Here is a 16556-nt window from a genome sequence, read left to right as displayed (position 1 = left end):
GTACTGCCAGCGTCTCTGCGCCTGCGCACGTAGGAGATTGGCCATAGCTTTGCTGACGTGCGTCTCTTGCCGCCGCCACCTCCTGGACGTGGCTCCAGGAGCGGGGCGAGGTCGGAGGCACATGCGCAGTGGTAGAAGGGCAAAGTCCCATGATGCCTCGCTTTGTCACTTCCAATCAGACTCAACTCAAGATGCTTCCGCCCGTAAAAATGTATTGTAGGGTTGTATCTTTGCTTCCGGGAAGGCGAGAAGAGCATTGTGGGTTAGATAGTGAACCTCCGGGCGTCTTCCTTTTTCACGTTACGCTTTGGGGATTCCCAGATTCCACGAACGTACATCGAAATCTTGCCTAGAGGAGAGGCGAAGATGAACCCTGCCTTTCAGACGGATAAGTGGTTAATAGCAGATCTGCGGGTGGAGAAACGGCAATCTAGTAAGGTGGTAGGACACACCAGGTCCTGTGTGAAGACTAGCTCTCCAAGACTTTTCCATCAGCTGTTGCTCTTTTAACAGAAGGAAGTCAACGAGGTTTCTTGTACCTTTCCTCTCCTAGGAAACGCATGAAAGATTTATTCCTTTATGTTCAGGAAATGTAAAGCCTCTTTATTTTAAAAATGTTTGTGATCTTATGTTTTTCTGATTACAAAATAAGTGTAAAAAAGGAACGTTAAATAAAATCAAGTTCTTCATGAATTTCACCTCCTTCACCACTCTATTGAAGTTTAGAAGTAATAGTGCCCCAGTTCTGACTCTTTCAGTAGTTAAACTATGTTCATACACCCTTAGCTCTCTTTGACTTCTTAGCTAAATAGATCTCCCTGTTACTCAGGTTCAAAGCATCATAAACTCCCTTCGTAGTTAAGATTTCATATTTAATGATGTTTTTCACAATTCGCTCCCCCTACCCCACTTGTCTAAAATCACTAAGAAGGTGGAGAACTACTCTGTTTTTTGTATTCCTTGGACTTGGCACACCGCGGACACTCAGTAAATATAGTTGAGTTATAGGATGACCAAATAAACTATGACATATTCATACTATGGAATACTATCACGAGTTAGAATGACATAAAACTATATATAGCAGTCTAATGAAAAGAGCTCCAAGGTACAGTTGGGGAGGGCGAGAATCGTGAGTACCGTTAAGGTGATATAAAAATGGGAGGAGGGGCAGGAAATGCAGAACACACACCTGAAACACTCCGCAGGTAGTGAGGAAATAGTGGTAGTAAAAAGAGAGCTGATCTGTGCTTTTTTAAAAAACTGCTTTATTGAGACATAATTTATAGCAATAAGATTCACCAATTTTAAATGTACAATTTGATAAATTTTAACAAATGTATTCAGTAGTGTAGCTACTGTCATTATCATACATACATTTTTGTTACCCCAGAAAGTTCCCTCTTAGCACCCTCTTTTCACCACCAGCCCGGCAGACCATTGTTGTCACTATAGTTTTATCTTCCAAGATTTCATAATGGAATTATATATAGTTTTTTGTGTCTTTCTTCTAGCATGATTTTGAGATTCATGTACGTAATTACATACATCAGTAGTTTTGGGGGTATTTTTGTGGTATGGGGTAATGAACACAGAGCCTTGACATACCAGCCAAGTGCTCTACCACTGACCTACACCCCCAATCCTCAGTTATTTTTAATTGCTAAGTAATAATTCATTCTTCATGCATTCACTAGTTAATGGACTTTGGGTTGTTTACTTAAAGTTTGGAGCTATTATGAATAAAGCTGCAATATTTGAGCATATGTTTTTCTTTTTTTCCCCCTACTTTTGGATACTGGGGATTGAACACAGAGATACTTTACCAATGAGCTACATCCCCAGATTCCCCTGCCTTCTTTTGAAAGTGAGACAGGGCCTCAATAAGCTGCCCAGGCTTGCCTTGAATTTGCAATCCTCCTGCCTCAGCCTCTCAAAGCTGGAATTACAGGCATGCACTATCACATCCCACTCCTGTGTTTTTGTTTCTGCATTAATTTTACAAGATCAATTTATTTGTGCTTTACTTGTGTAATTTAAAATATAATATTCAGATTTAAATTGACAGTTTCACATATATTCTTCCAGATTTTCCTCTCTGAAATAGTATTGTCTTTTTATAAACACTAAGGGATTTTATACTGATAAACAACTCCTTTTTCTATTTAATATGCTGCAAACATAATAGTTCTTAATATCAATGCTTAAAATTTTAACTTGTTCTTTTTATGGGCTGCACTTCATTGTGTGCATATAAAATAATTTATTTAACCTATGTCAAATTATAAAATGTACATGCTCTTTGATTCAAAATTTCACCTTTATGATAAGGAACCAGGTGCAGTGGTGCATGCCTGTAATCCCAGCAATTTTAAAGGCCGAGGCAACAGGATAGCAAATTCAAGGCCAGGCTCTGCAATTCACTGAGTCCTTGTCTAAAAATAAAAATAAGCTAGGCATGGTGGCTCATGCCTATATCCCAGCGATTCAAGAGGTAGAGGCAGGAGGATTGCAAGTTTGAAGCCAGCCTTAGCAATTTAGCAAGAATCTTAGCAACTAAGCAAGACCCTGTCTCACAATAAAAAAGAACGGGTTGTAGCTCAGTGGTAGAGCACTCCTGAGTTCACTTCCTAGTGCTGCCAAAAAAAAAGTTTTCCTAATAGTACTGTCCTATGTAGGTCTGTAGTTGTTTGTTGCAACTAACACTTATGCAGGATGGGATTGAATTAATAAACCTGCAAAGTTTCAAAGAGAATAAGCTAGTTTGTGTTGTTGAAGCCTTCCTGAGGAAAACTCCTTTTTGGTAGAACTACCCTTCAGAGACTGTTGTTTCTTAGTAGTGTCCCTGACACTCTTTTTTTTTTTTTTTTTTTTTTTTTTTTTTTTTGGGTGCTGGGGATCGAACCCAGGGCCTTGTGCTTGCAAGGCAAGCACTCTACCGACTGAGCCATCTCCCCAGCCCCTCTGAGCACTCTTTAAAGCAAAAACTTCTTAGGTAGATCAAAGGTAAAGCCATTTTAGAGACAACAATGTGTTACTAATTTTTTTCAATTTCTAAATTTCCAGTAATAATATTTTTATTCTTTTTTTTAAGTTTTAGTCAGAACTTTATTGCAAAGGTACTTTGTTTTATGAGATGAAGAAATATACTTTTCCTCATCTCTAGCATTACTTATTTTTTTTAGACATCAAAGATTTATTTTTTTAATTTATTTTTATTGTAAACAAATGGGATATATGTTGTTTCTGTTTGTACATGGAGTAACAGCATACCATTTTCATAATCATACATTTACATAGGGTAATGATGTTTGATTCATTCTGTTATTTTTTCCTTCCCCCCCACCCCTCCCACCCCTCTTTTCCCTCTATACAGTCCCTCCTTCCTCCATTCTTGCCCCCCTACCACCCCCCATTATGTGTCATCATCGACTTATCAGTGAGATCATTCCTCTTTTGGAATTTTGAGATTGGCTTATCTCACTTAGCATGATATTCTCCAATTTCATCCATTTGCCTGCAAATGCCATAATTTTATTATTCTTTATAGCTGAGTAATATTCCGTTGTATATGTATACCACAATTTCTTTATCCATTCATCAACTGAAGGACATCTAGGTTGGCTCCACAATCTGGCCATTGTGAATTGAGCAGCTCTGAACATTGATGTGGCTGTATCTCTGTACTTGCTGATTTTAAGTCCTTTGGGTATAGGCCAAGGAGTGGGATAGCTGGGTCAAATGGTGGTTCCATTCCAAGTTTTCTAAGGAATCTCCACACTGCTTTCCAGAGTGGCTGCACTAATTTGCAGCCCCACCAGCAATGTATGAGTGTACCTTTTCCCCCACATCCTCTCCAACACCTGTTGTTGCTTGTATTCTTGATAATCGCCATTCTAATTGGGGTGAGATGGAATCTCAGTGTAGTTTTGATTTGCATTTCCCTTATTACTGAAGATGTTGAACATTTTTGCATATGTTTGCTGATTGCTTGTAGATCTTCTTCTGCAAAGCGTCTGTTTATATCGTTAGCCCATTTGTTGATTGGGTTATTTGTATTCTTCGTGTAGAGTTTCTTAAGTTCTTTATATATTTTGGAACTTAGTGCTCTATCTGAATTATGAGTGGCAAAGATATTCTCCCACTCTGTAGGCTTTCTCTTCGCATTGCTGATAGTTTCCTTTGCTGAGAGAAAGCTATTTAGTTTGAATCTATCCCAGTTATTGATTCTTGCTTTTATTTCTTGTGCTATGGGAATCCTGTTAAGGAAGTCTGATCCTAAGCCAACAAGGTGAAGATTTGGACCTACTTTTTCTTCTATAAGATGCAGGATCTCTGGTCTGATTTCAAGGTCCTTGATCCATTGTGAGTTGATTTTTGTGCAGGGTGAGAGATAGGGATTTAGTTTCATTCTGTTGCATATGAATTTCCAGTTTTCCCAGCACCATTTGTTGAAGAGGCTATCTTTTCTCCATTGCATATTTTTGGCACCTTTGTCTAGTATGAGAAAATTGTATTTATTTGGGTTTGTGTCCGCGTCCTCTATTCTGTACCATTGATCTACCTGTCTATTTTGGTGCCAATACCATGCTGTTTTTGTTACTACTGCTTTGTAGTATAGTTGAAGTTCTGCTATTGCGATACCCCATTTCATTCTTCCTGCTAAGGATTGCTTTAGCTATTCTGGGTTTCTTATTCTTCCATATGAATTTCATGATTGCTTGCTCTATTTCTGTAAGGTACATCATTGGGATTTTAATTGGAATTGCATTGAATCTGTGTAGCACTTTTGGTAGTATGGCCATTTTGACAATATTAATTCTGCCTATCCAAGAACATGGGAGATCTTTCCATCTTCTAAGGTCTTCCTCAATTTCTTTCTTCAATTTTCTGTAGTTTTCATTGTAGAGATCTTTTACCTCTTTGGTTAGATTGATTCCCAAGTATTTTATTTTTTTTTTGAGGCTATTGCAAATGGAGTTGTTTTCCTCATTTCCCTTTCAGATGTTTCATCGCTTGCATATAAAAATGCTTTAGATTTATGCGTGTTGATTTTATAGCCTGCTATTTTGCTGAATTCATTGATGAGGTCTAGAAGTTTTCTGGAGGAGTTTTTTGGATCCTCTAAATATAGAATCATGTCATCATCAAATAGTGACAGCTTAAGTTCCTCTTTTCCTATTCGTATCCCTTTAATTTCTTTAGTCTGCCTAATTGCTCTGGCTAGAGTTTCAAGGACAATGTTGAATAGAAGTGATGAAAGAGAACATCCCTGTCTTGTTCCCATTTTTAAAGAGAATGGTTTCAGTTTTTCTCCATTTAGAATAATGTTGGTCATAGGCTTAGCATAAATAGCCTTTACAATGTTCAGGTATGTTCCTACTATCCCTATTTTTTCTAGTGTTTTGAGCATGAAGGGATGTTGTATTTTGAAGAATGCTTTTTCTGCGTCAATTGATATAATCATATGATTCTTACCCTTAAGTCTATTGACATGATGGATTACGTTTATTGATTTACGGATGTTAAACCATCCTTGCATTCCAGGGATGAACCCCACTTGATCGTGGTGCATGATTTTCTTAATATGCTTTTGGATACGGTTTGCCAATATTTTGTTAAGCATCTTTGCATCTATATTCATCAAGGATATTGGTCTAAAATTTTCTTTCCTTGATGTGTCTTTTCCTGGTTTGGGTATGAGGGTGATATTAGCTTCATAGAATGAGTTTGGTGGGGTACCCTCCTTTTCTATTTCCTGGAATACTTTGAGAACTATTGGAATGAATTCTTCTTTGAAGGTCTTGTAGAACTCGGCTGAGAATCTGTCTGGTCTTGGGCTTTTCTTTGATGGTATGTTTTTAATGGCTTCTTCTATTTCATTGTTTGATATTGATCTGTTTAAATTGTGTATGTCCTCCTGGTTCAGTTTGGGAGGAGCGTATGTCTCTAGAAATTTGTCAATGTCTTCGGTAGTTTCTATTTTGTTGGAATACAGATAACATATGCTCTATTTTCGAGAAGGTTCCATGTGCTGCTGAGAAGAAAGTGAATCCGCTTGTTGATGGATGGAATATTCTATATATGTCTATTAAGTCTAGGTTATTGATTGTGTTATTGAGTTCTATGGTTTCTTTGGTTGGTTTTTGTTTGGAAGATCTATCTAGTGGTGACAGCAGTGCGTTAAAGTCACCCAGAATTATTGTGTTGTGGTCTATTTGATTTCTGAAATTGAGAAGGATTTGTTTGATGTACAGGGATGCACCTTTGTTTGGGGCATAAATATTTACTATTGTTATGTCTTCCTGATTTATGGTTCCCTTAAGCAGTATGAAATGTCCTTCTTTATCCCTTCTGACTAACTGGCTTGAAATCCACTTTATCTGATATAGGATGGAAACCCCCACTTTTTTACTGGGTCCATGTGCATGGTAGGTTTTTTCCCATCCTTTCACCTTTAGTCTGTGGATGTCTTTTTCTATGAGATGAGTCTCTTGCAGGCAGCATATTGTTGGGTCTTTCTTTTTAATCCATTCTGCCAGTCTATGTCTTTTGATTGATGAGTTTAGGCCATTAATGTACAGGGTTATTATTGAGATATGGTTTGTATTCCCAGTCATTTGGGCTTATTTTGGATTTTTCAGTTGGCTTGGTTTCTCCTTTGAGTGGTTTTTCTCTAAGGTAGTTCCTCCCTTTGCTGACCTCCATTGTTGTTTTTCATTTCTTCCTCATGGAATATTTTGTTGAGAACATTCTGTAGCACAGGCTTTCTATTGGTAAATTTTTTTAACTTTTATCATGGAAGGATTTTATTTCATCTTCAAATCTGAAGGTTAGTTTTGCTGTGTAAAGGATTCTTGGTTGGCAACCATGTTCTTTCAGAGCTTGAAATATGCTGTTCCAAGCCCTTCTAGCTTTTAGAGTCTGGGTTGAGAAGTTGACTGCTATCCGTATTGGTCTCCCCCTACATATAATCTGATGCTTTTCTCTTGTGGCCTTCAAAATCCTATCTTTATTTTGAATGTTAGGCATTTTCATTATAATGTGCCTTGGTGTGGATCTGTTGCGATTTTGTGCATTTGGTGTTCTGTGAGCCTCTTGTATTTGATTTTCCATTTCATTCTTCAGGTTTGGGAAATTTTCTGATATTATTTCATTGTTCATTCGTTTGGTTTTTATCTCTGTGCCTTCCTCAATCCCGATAATTCTTAAATTTGATCTTTTCAGGATGTCCCATAGTTCTTGGAGATTCTGTTCATGATTTCTCACCATCTTCTCTGTTTGGGCCACTTTATTTTAAAGATTCAATATTTTGTCTTCATAGTCTGAGGTTCTGTCTTCCAAGTGGTCTAATATGTTGGTGATGCTTTCCATTGAGTTTTTTATTTGGTTTATTGTTTCCTTCATTTCAAGGATTTCCATTTGGTTTTTTTTTTGAGAATCTCTACCTCTTTGTTGAAATGATCTTTTGTTTCCTGCATTTGCTCTTTCAGCTTATTGGTATAATCATTCATTGACTGCATTTGCTCTCTTATCTCATGCTTTGCTTCATGAATCTTTTTTTTTTTTTTTTTGGGGTGCTGGGGATCGAACCTAGGGCCTTGTGCTTACAAGGCAAGCACTCTACCGACTGAGCTATCTCCCCAGCCCTGTGAATCATCTTAATCATGTATAATCTGAAGTCCTTTTCTGACATTTCTTCTACCATACTGTCATTGGATTCTATTAATATAGAATCTAGATTTGTTTGGATAATTTTCTTCCCTTGTTTTTTCATGTTGTTCATGTATCTTCCCCTCTAGCAGTGCAGATCTGGGGTATTGCAGATTTCCCCCTCTAGGCTTATAGTGGCCCTATGTTTCCAAAACCTTTTCTTTAAGGGGAGATCCATATGAGCAGTGCCCAATTCAGACACTATGCAATCCTAGACCAAATAGCCCCTATGAGGACAATAACAAAATTGTCATAATAAACAGAATGAGTTCAAATATTATCTTCAGTAAAACAAACAGATTTGCAATAAGGTCTGCAGTTTCTAATGGAGGACAAAGAGGATGCAGAGGGATGTAGAATGTGGCTGTTAATGGGATAAGAAAGGAATATACCAAAGTTCTAGATTAAAGAAAGGGTGAAAGTGTAATCAAAAGAAATTGGATATTAGCATGCAAAAAAGGGAGAAAGAGACTCTGAGGGAAGAGGTAAGCAAAAGGAAAAAAGAGCAAGAAAAGTAAAGAAATAAAAACTTAAAATTTTTCAATAAGGAGACAAAAGAAAATATACAGTATAACGGTCATATAGTAATAAAACTTCCCAGTCTTTAGTAGCCTGATGCAGGAGAGGTACCTGACATTCAGCTTCTAGTCTCCAGCAGGTGTCTCAGGATGGAATTTGCCCCACCTAAAGATCAGAGCTATGGCTTCCAGGCTTATCCAAGATGGCCGCTCTGGCTTCGAAATGTGTTGGCAAATGGAGAGCTGCAGCTTGGGGTGTGGACGTGGTCAACTGGAGGTCCTGCAGGCAGGGTGCGGTTGGTCAGGCAGGGGTCCTGGAGTTCAGGTGTGTTTGGTGTGGTTGTGGGATCCTGGAGGCTGGGTGCAGTCGGTCTGGGGTCCTGGTGATAGGGCGCAGTCAGTTGGTCTGGGGGTCCTGGTAGCAGAGAGCAGTCAGTCGATGTAAGGGTCCCAGAGGCAGGGAGTGATCAGTCGGGCTGAGGGATCCTGGAGACAGGGCTCAGTCAGTCTGGCCAGGGGTCCTATGGGGCTTGGCTGTTGTCTCAAAATGGCAGCAGTCACCTGTAATCAAACCTGCAGGTATGGATTGTAGGGGCTGCTCTTTTCTCCTAGATCTGCAGGGAAAGTTGGGAACTCTCAGTAGTAGCTGAAGCCACAGTCTGGGTCAAAGATCTTCCAATATTTTTATTCTTAAGATTAAATTAAATATACAGCATTTAAGGAATACAGGTGAAATGCTGGGGAAAACTAAATTCAAGACTTAAAGTCTAAAAGAAATGTTCCTTAATTTCTAATGTGAAGCAAAATACTATTTAATTTTTTAATAACTTAAAGCCTCTGAACCATACACAGTGGCAGAGCCTATAATTCCAGTGAAAAGCAGAAGATAGTTTGTTATATGTGATCAAAAATATTTTAAGGGGCCATGTGTGGTGGCAACATGCCTGTAGTCCTAGCAACATGGGAGGCTAAGGCAGGAGGATTGCAAGTTCAAGACCAACCTGGGCAACTTAGCAAGACCTGTCTCAACATAAAAGTTGGAGATGTAGCTCGATGGTAGAGTGCCCCTGGGTTTAACCCCCAGTATAGAAAAACAAAAACAAAAACTATGGCATTAGCAGAGAGATCTTACACATTCTCCTGGAATTTAACTTAAGTGCAATTGAAAACTCTGTCTCCCTTGAGAAGAACAGAAATACCCTCCTAGACAATGAATATACAACTGGAGTTGATTAGCAATTAGATAACATGAAAATGCATTCTGGAAACTGCTAGTTAAGACCTTCTTGTATCTTTTGTGTGTTTGTGTATTGTGCACACACACAGCACACACCAAGATCTGGAATTGAACCATTTTTAATACCTTTTAGCTAGGTTTTGAGTTTTATAAGAATTTCTTAAAACAATATTCACTTGGGACAAGGGATGTAGCTCAGTGGTAGTGTGCTTGCCTAGCATGAACATGACCCTGAGTTCAGTTCCCAGCACCATAAACACACACACACATACACATTCACCTGTTTCAAAGGACCTTTTCAAATTGACTCCTTGAATTTCTGAAGACATATTATATGAAATCTCCCTATAATTTCTAACAAATCTTAATAGATGTTTTCCAAACAAAATAAATGACGAAATTATCTTGTCCATATCTAGCCTCCAAAACCTAAACAACAACAACAACAAAAATGACAGCTTTTCACTTAAGAATATGTTTCAGCTAGGGAGAGAGCTCAGTCGGTACAGTGCTTGCCTTGCAAGCACAAGGCTCTGGGTTCAATCCCCAGCACCGCAAAAAAAAAAAAAAAAAAAAAAAAAATACCCCAAGAATATGCTACACATCAAGTATCTAACGTAGGTTATAAAATGGAATGCTAATGGCAGACTGGAATATCTCTATTATTATACTGATAAGGCTAATCAGAACCAGAGAAGTTATAAACTGCCCAAAGTCACACAGCTAAAGGTAGTGGAACTGGGATAAGAAACCATTTGTTGCTATGTATGGAAGCACTTGCATATAAAGCACTTGCATATAAATACTCGAGGCTGAAGTGACAGAAAGTTTGAGGCCTGTCTCAAAATAAAACATTAAAAAAATGAGGTGGGAATGTAGCTCAATGGAAGAGTACCCCTGTGTTCAATCCCCAAAATGGGGGCAGGGTCCATTTCTTCTGATATTAACACCTTCAATCACTAAACAGTACTATCTTATTTTTAGAAATAAGGAAATTGAACTCCATAAGAAAAAAAAATGTTACCGTTTATTCCTTTCCATGAACCAAGTCCTGTATGTCATTAAATCTTAACAGATTTCAAGGTGTTATGAGGTTACCCAAATTCTAAGGCATGTGTTTATAAACACATTACATTAGATATTGTTTTCCTCATCTGATTATTTTCAATCATAAGTGCATATATTTATGTTCCAGTCCCTTGGGCTTGATGTAAATATTTTTGCTGTTTACATCCCTTTAGAATGCAAGCTCACTAAAAAAAAAAAAAAAAAAAAAAAAAAAAAAAAAAACACCTTATTACTCCTTTGAAATTTTCAAAGTATTTGAAGAGGATATGTTCTACACATATTTTGGGGGGTATTTTTTAATTTGTTCCAATGAGTTATACATGACAGTGAAATGAAATGCATCTTGACACACTGTACACAAATGGAGCACAACTTCTCCTTCCTCTGGCTGTACATGGTGCATTCACACACGTAGTGTAATCACATATGTATATAGGGTAATAATGTTCATCTCATTCCACTGTCCTTCACACCGCCACACCTCCCCACGCTCCCCTCTGCACAATCCAAAAGTTCCTTCATTCTTCCCTACCCTGCCCCACAACTATCCGCTTATCAGAGAAAACCATTTGGCCTTTGGTTTTTTGGGACTTACTTATTTCACTTAGCATGATATTCTCCAGTTCCATCCATTTACCTGCAAATGCCATAATTTCATTCTTTAAGACTGAGTAATAGTCCATTATGTATATGTACCACATTTCTTTATCCATTCATCTGTTGAAGGACATCTACATTGGTTCCACGGTCTAGCTATTGTGAATTGAGCTGCTAAAAAACATTGATGTGGCTGCATCACTTTAGTATGCTGATTTTAAGTCTTCTGGGTATAAACCGAGGAGTGGGATAGCTGGGTCAAATGGTGGTTCCATTCCGAGTTTTCTGAAGAATCTCCATACTGCTTTCCAGAGTGGTTGCACCAATCTGCAGTCCCACCAGCAATGTATGAGTATACCTTTTCCCCCATATCCTTGACAACACTTATCATGGTATGTATTATTGATAATTGCTATTCTGACTGGAGTGAGATGAAATCTTAAGAGTAGTTTTGATTTGCATTTCTCTAATTTCTAGAGATGATGAACATTTTTTTTTTTTTTTGTGGTGCTGGGGATCGAACCCAGGGCTTTGCGCTTGCAAGGCAAGCACTCTACCGACTGAGCTATCTCCCCAGCCCAATGATGAACATTTTTCATATGTTTGTTATCAATCATATTTATTCTGTGAAGTGTCTGTTCAATTCCTTAACCCATTTATTGACTGGATTATTGTTTTGGTGTTAAGTTTTTTGAGTTCTTTATATATACTGGAGATCAGTGCTCTAAGGTGTGTGGTAAAGATTTTCTCCCAATCTGTAGGCTCTCTCTTCACATTATCATTTCCTTTGCTGAGGAGTTTTTAGTTTGAATCCATCCCATTTATTGATTCTTAATACTATTTCTTGTGCTGTAGGAGTCTTATTAAGTAAGTTAGGTCCTAAGCAGACATGATGATGATTTGGGCCTACTTTTTCTTCTATTAGGCACAGAATGCCAAAGTTCTGATCCACTTCGAGTTGATTTTTGTGCAAGGCAAGAAATAGAGGTTTAATTTCATTTTGTTATATATGGATTTCCAGTTTTCCCAGCACTATTTGTTGAAGAGGCTATTTTTTCTCCAATGTGTTTTTGGCACCTTTGTCTGAGATATTCATATTTATGTGGTTTTGTCTTCTATTCTGTATCTTTGGTCTATATGTCTATTTTGGTGCCAATACTATGCCCTTTTTGTTACTATTGCTCTGTACTATAAAGTCTGGTATTGTGATGCCTCCTGCTTCACTCTTCTTGCTAACAATTGCTTTGACTATTTTGGGTCTCTTATTTTTCCAAATGAATTTCATGATTGCTTTTTTCTAGTTTTATGAAGAACGTCATTGGGATTTTAATAGGAATTGCATTAAATCTGTATAATGTTTTTGGTAGTATGGCCATTTTAAGAATATTAATTCTGCCTATCCCAGAGCATGAGAGATCTTTCCATCTTCTAAGGTCTTAAATTTTTTTCTTTAGTGTTCAGTAGTTTTCATTGTAGAGGTCTTTCACCTCTTTTGTTAAGATTGATTCTGAAGTATTTTATTTTTGTTGAGGCTATTGTGAATGGGGTAGTTTTCCTAATTTCTCTTGCAGTGGATTCATCACTGATGTATAGAAATGCATTTGATTTATGGGTATTGATTTCATATCCTGATGCTTTGCTGATAGTTAATATTTAATACCAATAATAAATGGTTATTGAGCACTAATATGCCAGACATCCTGTATAACAGGCATTATCCATTTAATCCTCTCAATTTAATCCATGTTAATCATTTTGCTCTTCATCTGAATCAGTTGTTTCTAGTCCACTTATTAATGGCACAACAGTATAATTTTATACCTCATTTCCTCCTTAACCTTACTCCATTTTGATCTCATTCTCTGACTTTAACTCATCACTCATCTTGCTTTAAGTTCACATTCTCTGAACACTTATTTATCAGCAACAGTACCAAGTATCAATGCTTCTACAAAGAATCTTGCCGACCCACTTTCCCTTCAGGAAGGAGCAGTGTGTGAGTTCCCAGAATCTTTGGATAGTTTAGTACAGCATGTTACTTCTCAATAACTCAAAGCCTTTGCTATGAAATTAAGACCTTTCCTTAGTTATAGTGCATTTTATTAAGTCTCTGCTTTAAAAAAAATGTTTTACTAGTCCTTGTGATTTTGTGGGAGGGTCCATATAGATTTATCATCTTTCCTAGGAATCAGGGTCTTATTTGCTTTTAAATAATTTTTGTAAACATTACTGACTTGGAAGAGTAAAGTCAGCCCAAGTTTACAAAGTCAACATTCATCTATGTCCTCAGCTTAAAATACTCCCTCTGCTCTATTTGCTTTGTAAATGTGGCATAAATGTTATGTTTAAGTTTTAAAGCATTTCATCATTTCTTGCAGGAAATTTTTTTTTATTATTGTACACAAATGGGATACATGTTGTTTCTCTATTTGTACATGGCGTAAAGGCATACCATTTGTGTAATCATAAATTTACATAGGGTAATGTTTGATACATTCTGTTATTTTTTTCCCTTCCCCCCACCCCTCCCACCCCAGGAAATTTTTTTAAGAACAAGGAATGTGACAGGTACAGTGGCGTATACTTGTAATCCCAGTGACAATGTCTGTTCACATCAGTCACTTGTCAAGGGGCTGGGATTGTAGTTCGGTGGTAGAGTACTTGCCTAGCATGTGCATGGCCCTTAGTTCTATTTCTAGCACACACAAAAATGCAAAATAGATTTTTTTCAGTTATATAAAAGTTGAAAAAGTTGTGAGCATCTCTGCAATACAAAAAATGTTAAAGGCATCTGGAAAACGCCTGTAATTCCAGTAACTCAGGAGACTGAGGCAGGAGGATGGCAAGTTCAAGTCCAGCCTCAGCAATTTAGTGAGGCCCTAAGCAACTCAGGGAGAACTTTTCTCAAAATAAAAAGGGCTGGGGATGAACTCAGTGGTAGAATGATCATGGGTCCAATCCCCACTACCACAAAAAACATAAATAAATGAGTAGATAAATGAATAAGTAAACCACACGTCATTTTTGTCAGATTGGATTCAAAGTATAAACAAATATTATGCTACCAATAAGAAAACATTTTAATTATGAGACAAGAATAGGTTATGAGGGGTGGGGTTGTAGCTCAGTGGTAAGAGCACTTGCCTAGCAGGTGTGAGGCACTGGGTTCCATCCTCAACATCACATAAAAATAAAAATAAATAGGTTATGAGTAAAAGTATGGAAAAGATATAAACTGGGCATGGTGGTGCATGCTTGTAATCCCACCAATTTAGGAGGTGGAGGCAGGATAATCACAAGTTTGAGGCCAGCCTTGGCTATTTAGCAAGACCATCAGCATCTTAGCAAGAGCCTGTCTCAAAATAAAAGAAAATGAAAAGAACTGGAGATTTAGTTTAGTGGGATAGCACCCCTGGGTTTAATCCCTAGTGCCAAAAATAAAAAAAATAAAAAGATATACTAACGATAGTCAAAAGAAAACTAAAGAGTTATATTAATATCAGTAATTGTGGAGTAAACAATATACTCCATAATTATAATTATAGTTGAGATTTCAAATAGCACTCTTAATAATTAATAGAACAAGTAGAAAATAAATGAGGGCATGAACATATCAGCCAATTTGACATACCTGATATTTATAAAACATTTCACCTACTAACAGTAAAATACACATTGTTTTAAAATATACCTGGAATATTTACCAATATAAACCATATTCTGGATCATAAAACAAATCTTAAATCTGAAGGAATTAAATCATACTAAGTGTGTATTTGGATCACATTGAAATGAAATTAGAAAGCAATAACAAATTTTTGGCAATCCATAGATCAAAAAAAATTTTTTAAGGGTTTGGGATATAGCTCAGTGGTAGAGGACTTGCCTAGCTTGAATGAAAATAAATATAGAACATACTTCGATTTTGGTGATGCCACTAAAGTAATACTTAGGGGAACATTTATAGCACTAAAAACCCATATGACAAGAGTCTTATCAATAATCACAACTCTTTCATTGAGTTGCAAGGGAGGTGGGAATGAGAGAGAGAGATATTAAAACCAAAGTAACCAGGAAAAAGGAAAGACAAATACAGAAATCTATGAAATAGAAAACAGAAAAATACTGAAAATCTGCCAGGAACAGGGGTGCCTGCCTATAATCCCAGCTACTTGGGAAGCTGAGGCAGGAGGATCACAAGTTTGAGGACAGCCTGGATAATTCAATGAGATCCTGTCTCAAAATTTAAAAAATTAGAAGAGCTAGGAATGTAGCATTCCTTGGTTCAATTCCCAGTACCAATAAAATCAATATGACCAAAATGTAACTCTTTGAGATCAATAAAATTTGTAAGCCTCCAATATCAGAAATGAGAGATTTCATCACTACAGGATCTATAGATATTATAAAACAAAAAGGATACATTATGGATAATTTTATTCCCATAAATTTGTTAACTTACATGAAATATACAAATATCTTGAAAGACAAACTAGCAAAACTCTCTCAAGAAGATATGGGGCTGGGGAGATAGCTCAGCTGGTAGAGTGCTTGCCTTGCAAGCACAAGGCCCTGAGTTCGATTCCCGGTACCGCAAAAAAAAAAAAAAAAAAAAAAAAAAAAAAAGATATGGACTGGGCTGGGGTTGTAGCTCAGGGGCAGAGTGCTTGACTAGCATGTGTGAGGCACTGGGTTCAATCCTCAGCACCACATAAAAATAAAGGAAGATATTGTATCCATCTACAACTAAAAACTATATTTAAAAGAAGATATGGACAATTTTAATAACCTTCTAATTCATTTAAAAGATTGAAATATTTTTAATACTTTTCTTTCCTCAAAGAAAACTCCCGGCAAGCCAGATGCTTGTGATCCACAAAGATCACAAGTTCCATCCAGGTCAGCCTTGGCAACTTAAATAAAAATGAAAATAAAATAAAAATAAATATGAAAAGAGCTGGAATGTAATTCAATGGCAGAGAGCCCCTAGGTCCAATCTCCAGTACCACAAAAACAAAACAAAAAAATTCATTGTGTTCTACAACCAGAGCCTTTGACTATAAATATACTTACCTTTCATTAAATGAAAACAATCATTTCAGTAATATCCTACTGAAGTATAAAAATGCAATCACTTAATAATAAGTATAGCAACTTTGAAATATAAACTTACTATTTTCCAAAAAGTATTTTCAGTTAATCTAGAAGCAATTTATACTATAATGTACTCATACTGGCTGACGTGAAAAAACGTGAGGGACAGGCAAAAACATGAAGGCTCCATGAAGTTTGGCTTTTAATGGCTAAGTGGAAAGAGTATTATAGATGACAAAGAATGGGGAGACAAAAATAAACAGAAGCAGCCAAGTGCAGTGGTGAAACCAGTAAAACAGAATGGGACCTATGGTTATTAGTTTACAATG

General features: G+C 37.0%; 1 protein-coding gene across 1 annotated transcript in view; it reads right to left on the bottom strand.

The window, feature by feature from the left end:
- Positions 1-8597: 8597 nt before the first annotated feature.
- The window catches only part of Dennd6a (DENN domain containing 6A), a 70665-nt gene continuing 62706 nt past the window's right edge, over positions 8598-16556 (bottom strand). Inside the window, exon 20 of the mRNA XM_047531520.1 lies at positions 8598-8646. Coding sequence (XP_047387476.1) covers positions 8629-8646 — 18 coding nt within the window. The 3' untranslated portion in view covers positions 8598-8628. The remainder of the gene's footprint in view (positions 8647-16556) is intronic.

The sequence above is a fragment of the Sciurus carolinensis genome, chromosome 17, assembly GCF_902686445.1.
Source record: "Sciurus carolinensis chromosome 17, mSciCar1.2, whole genome shotgun sequence".
Classification (NCBI taxonomy): Eukaryota; Metazoa; Chordata; class Mammalia; order Rodentia; family Sciuridae; genus Sciurus; species Sciurus carolinensis.
Note: the sequence above shows the minus strand (reverse complement) of the source record. Positions and strands in the feature narration are given on the sequence as shown.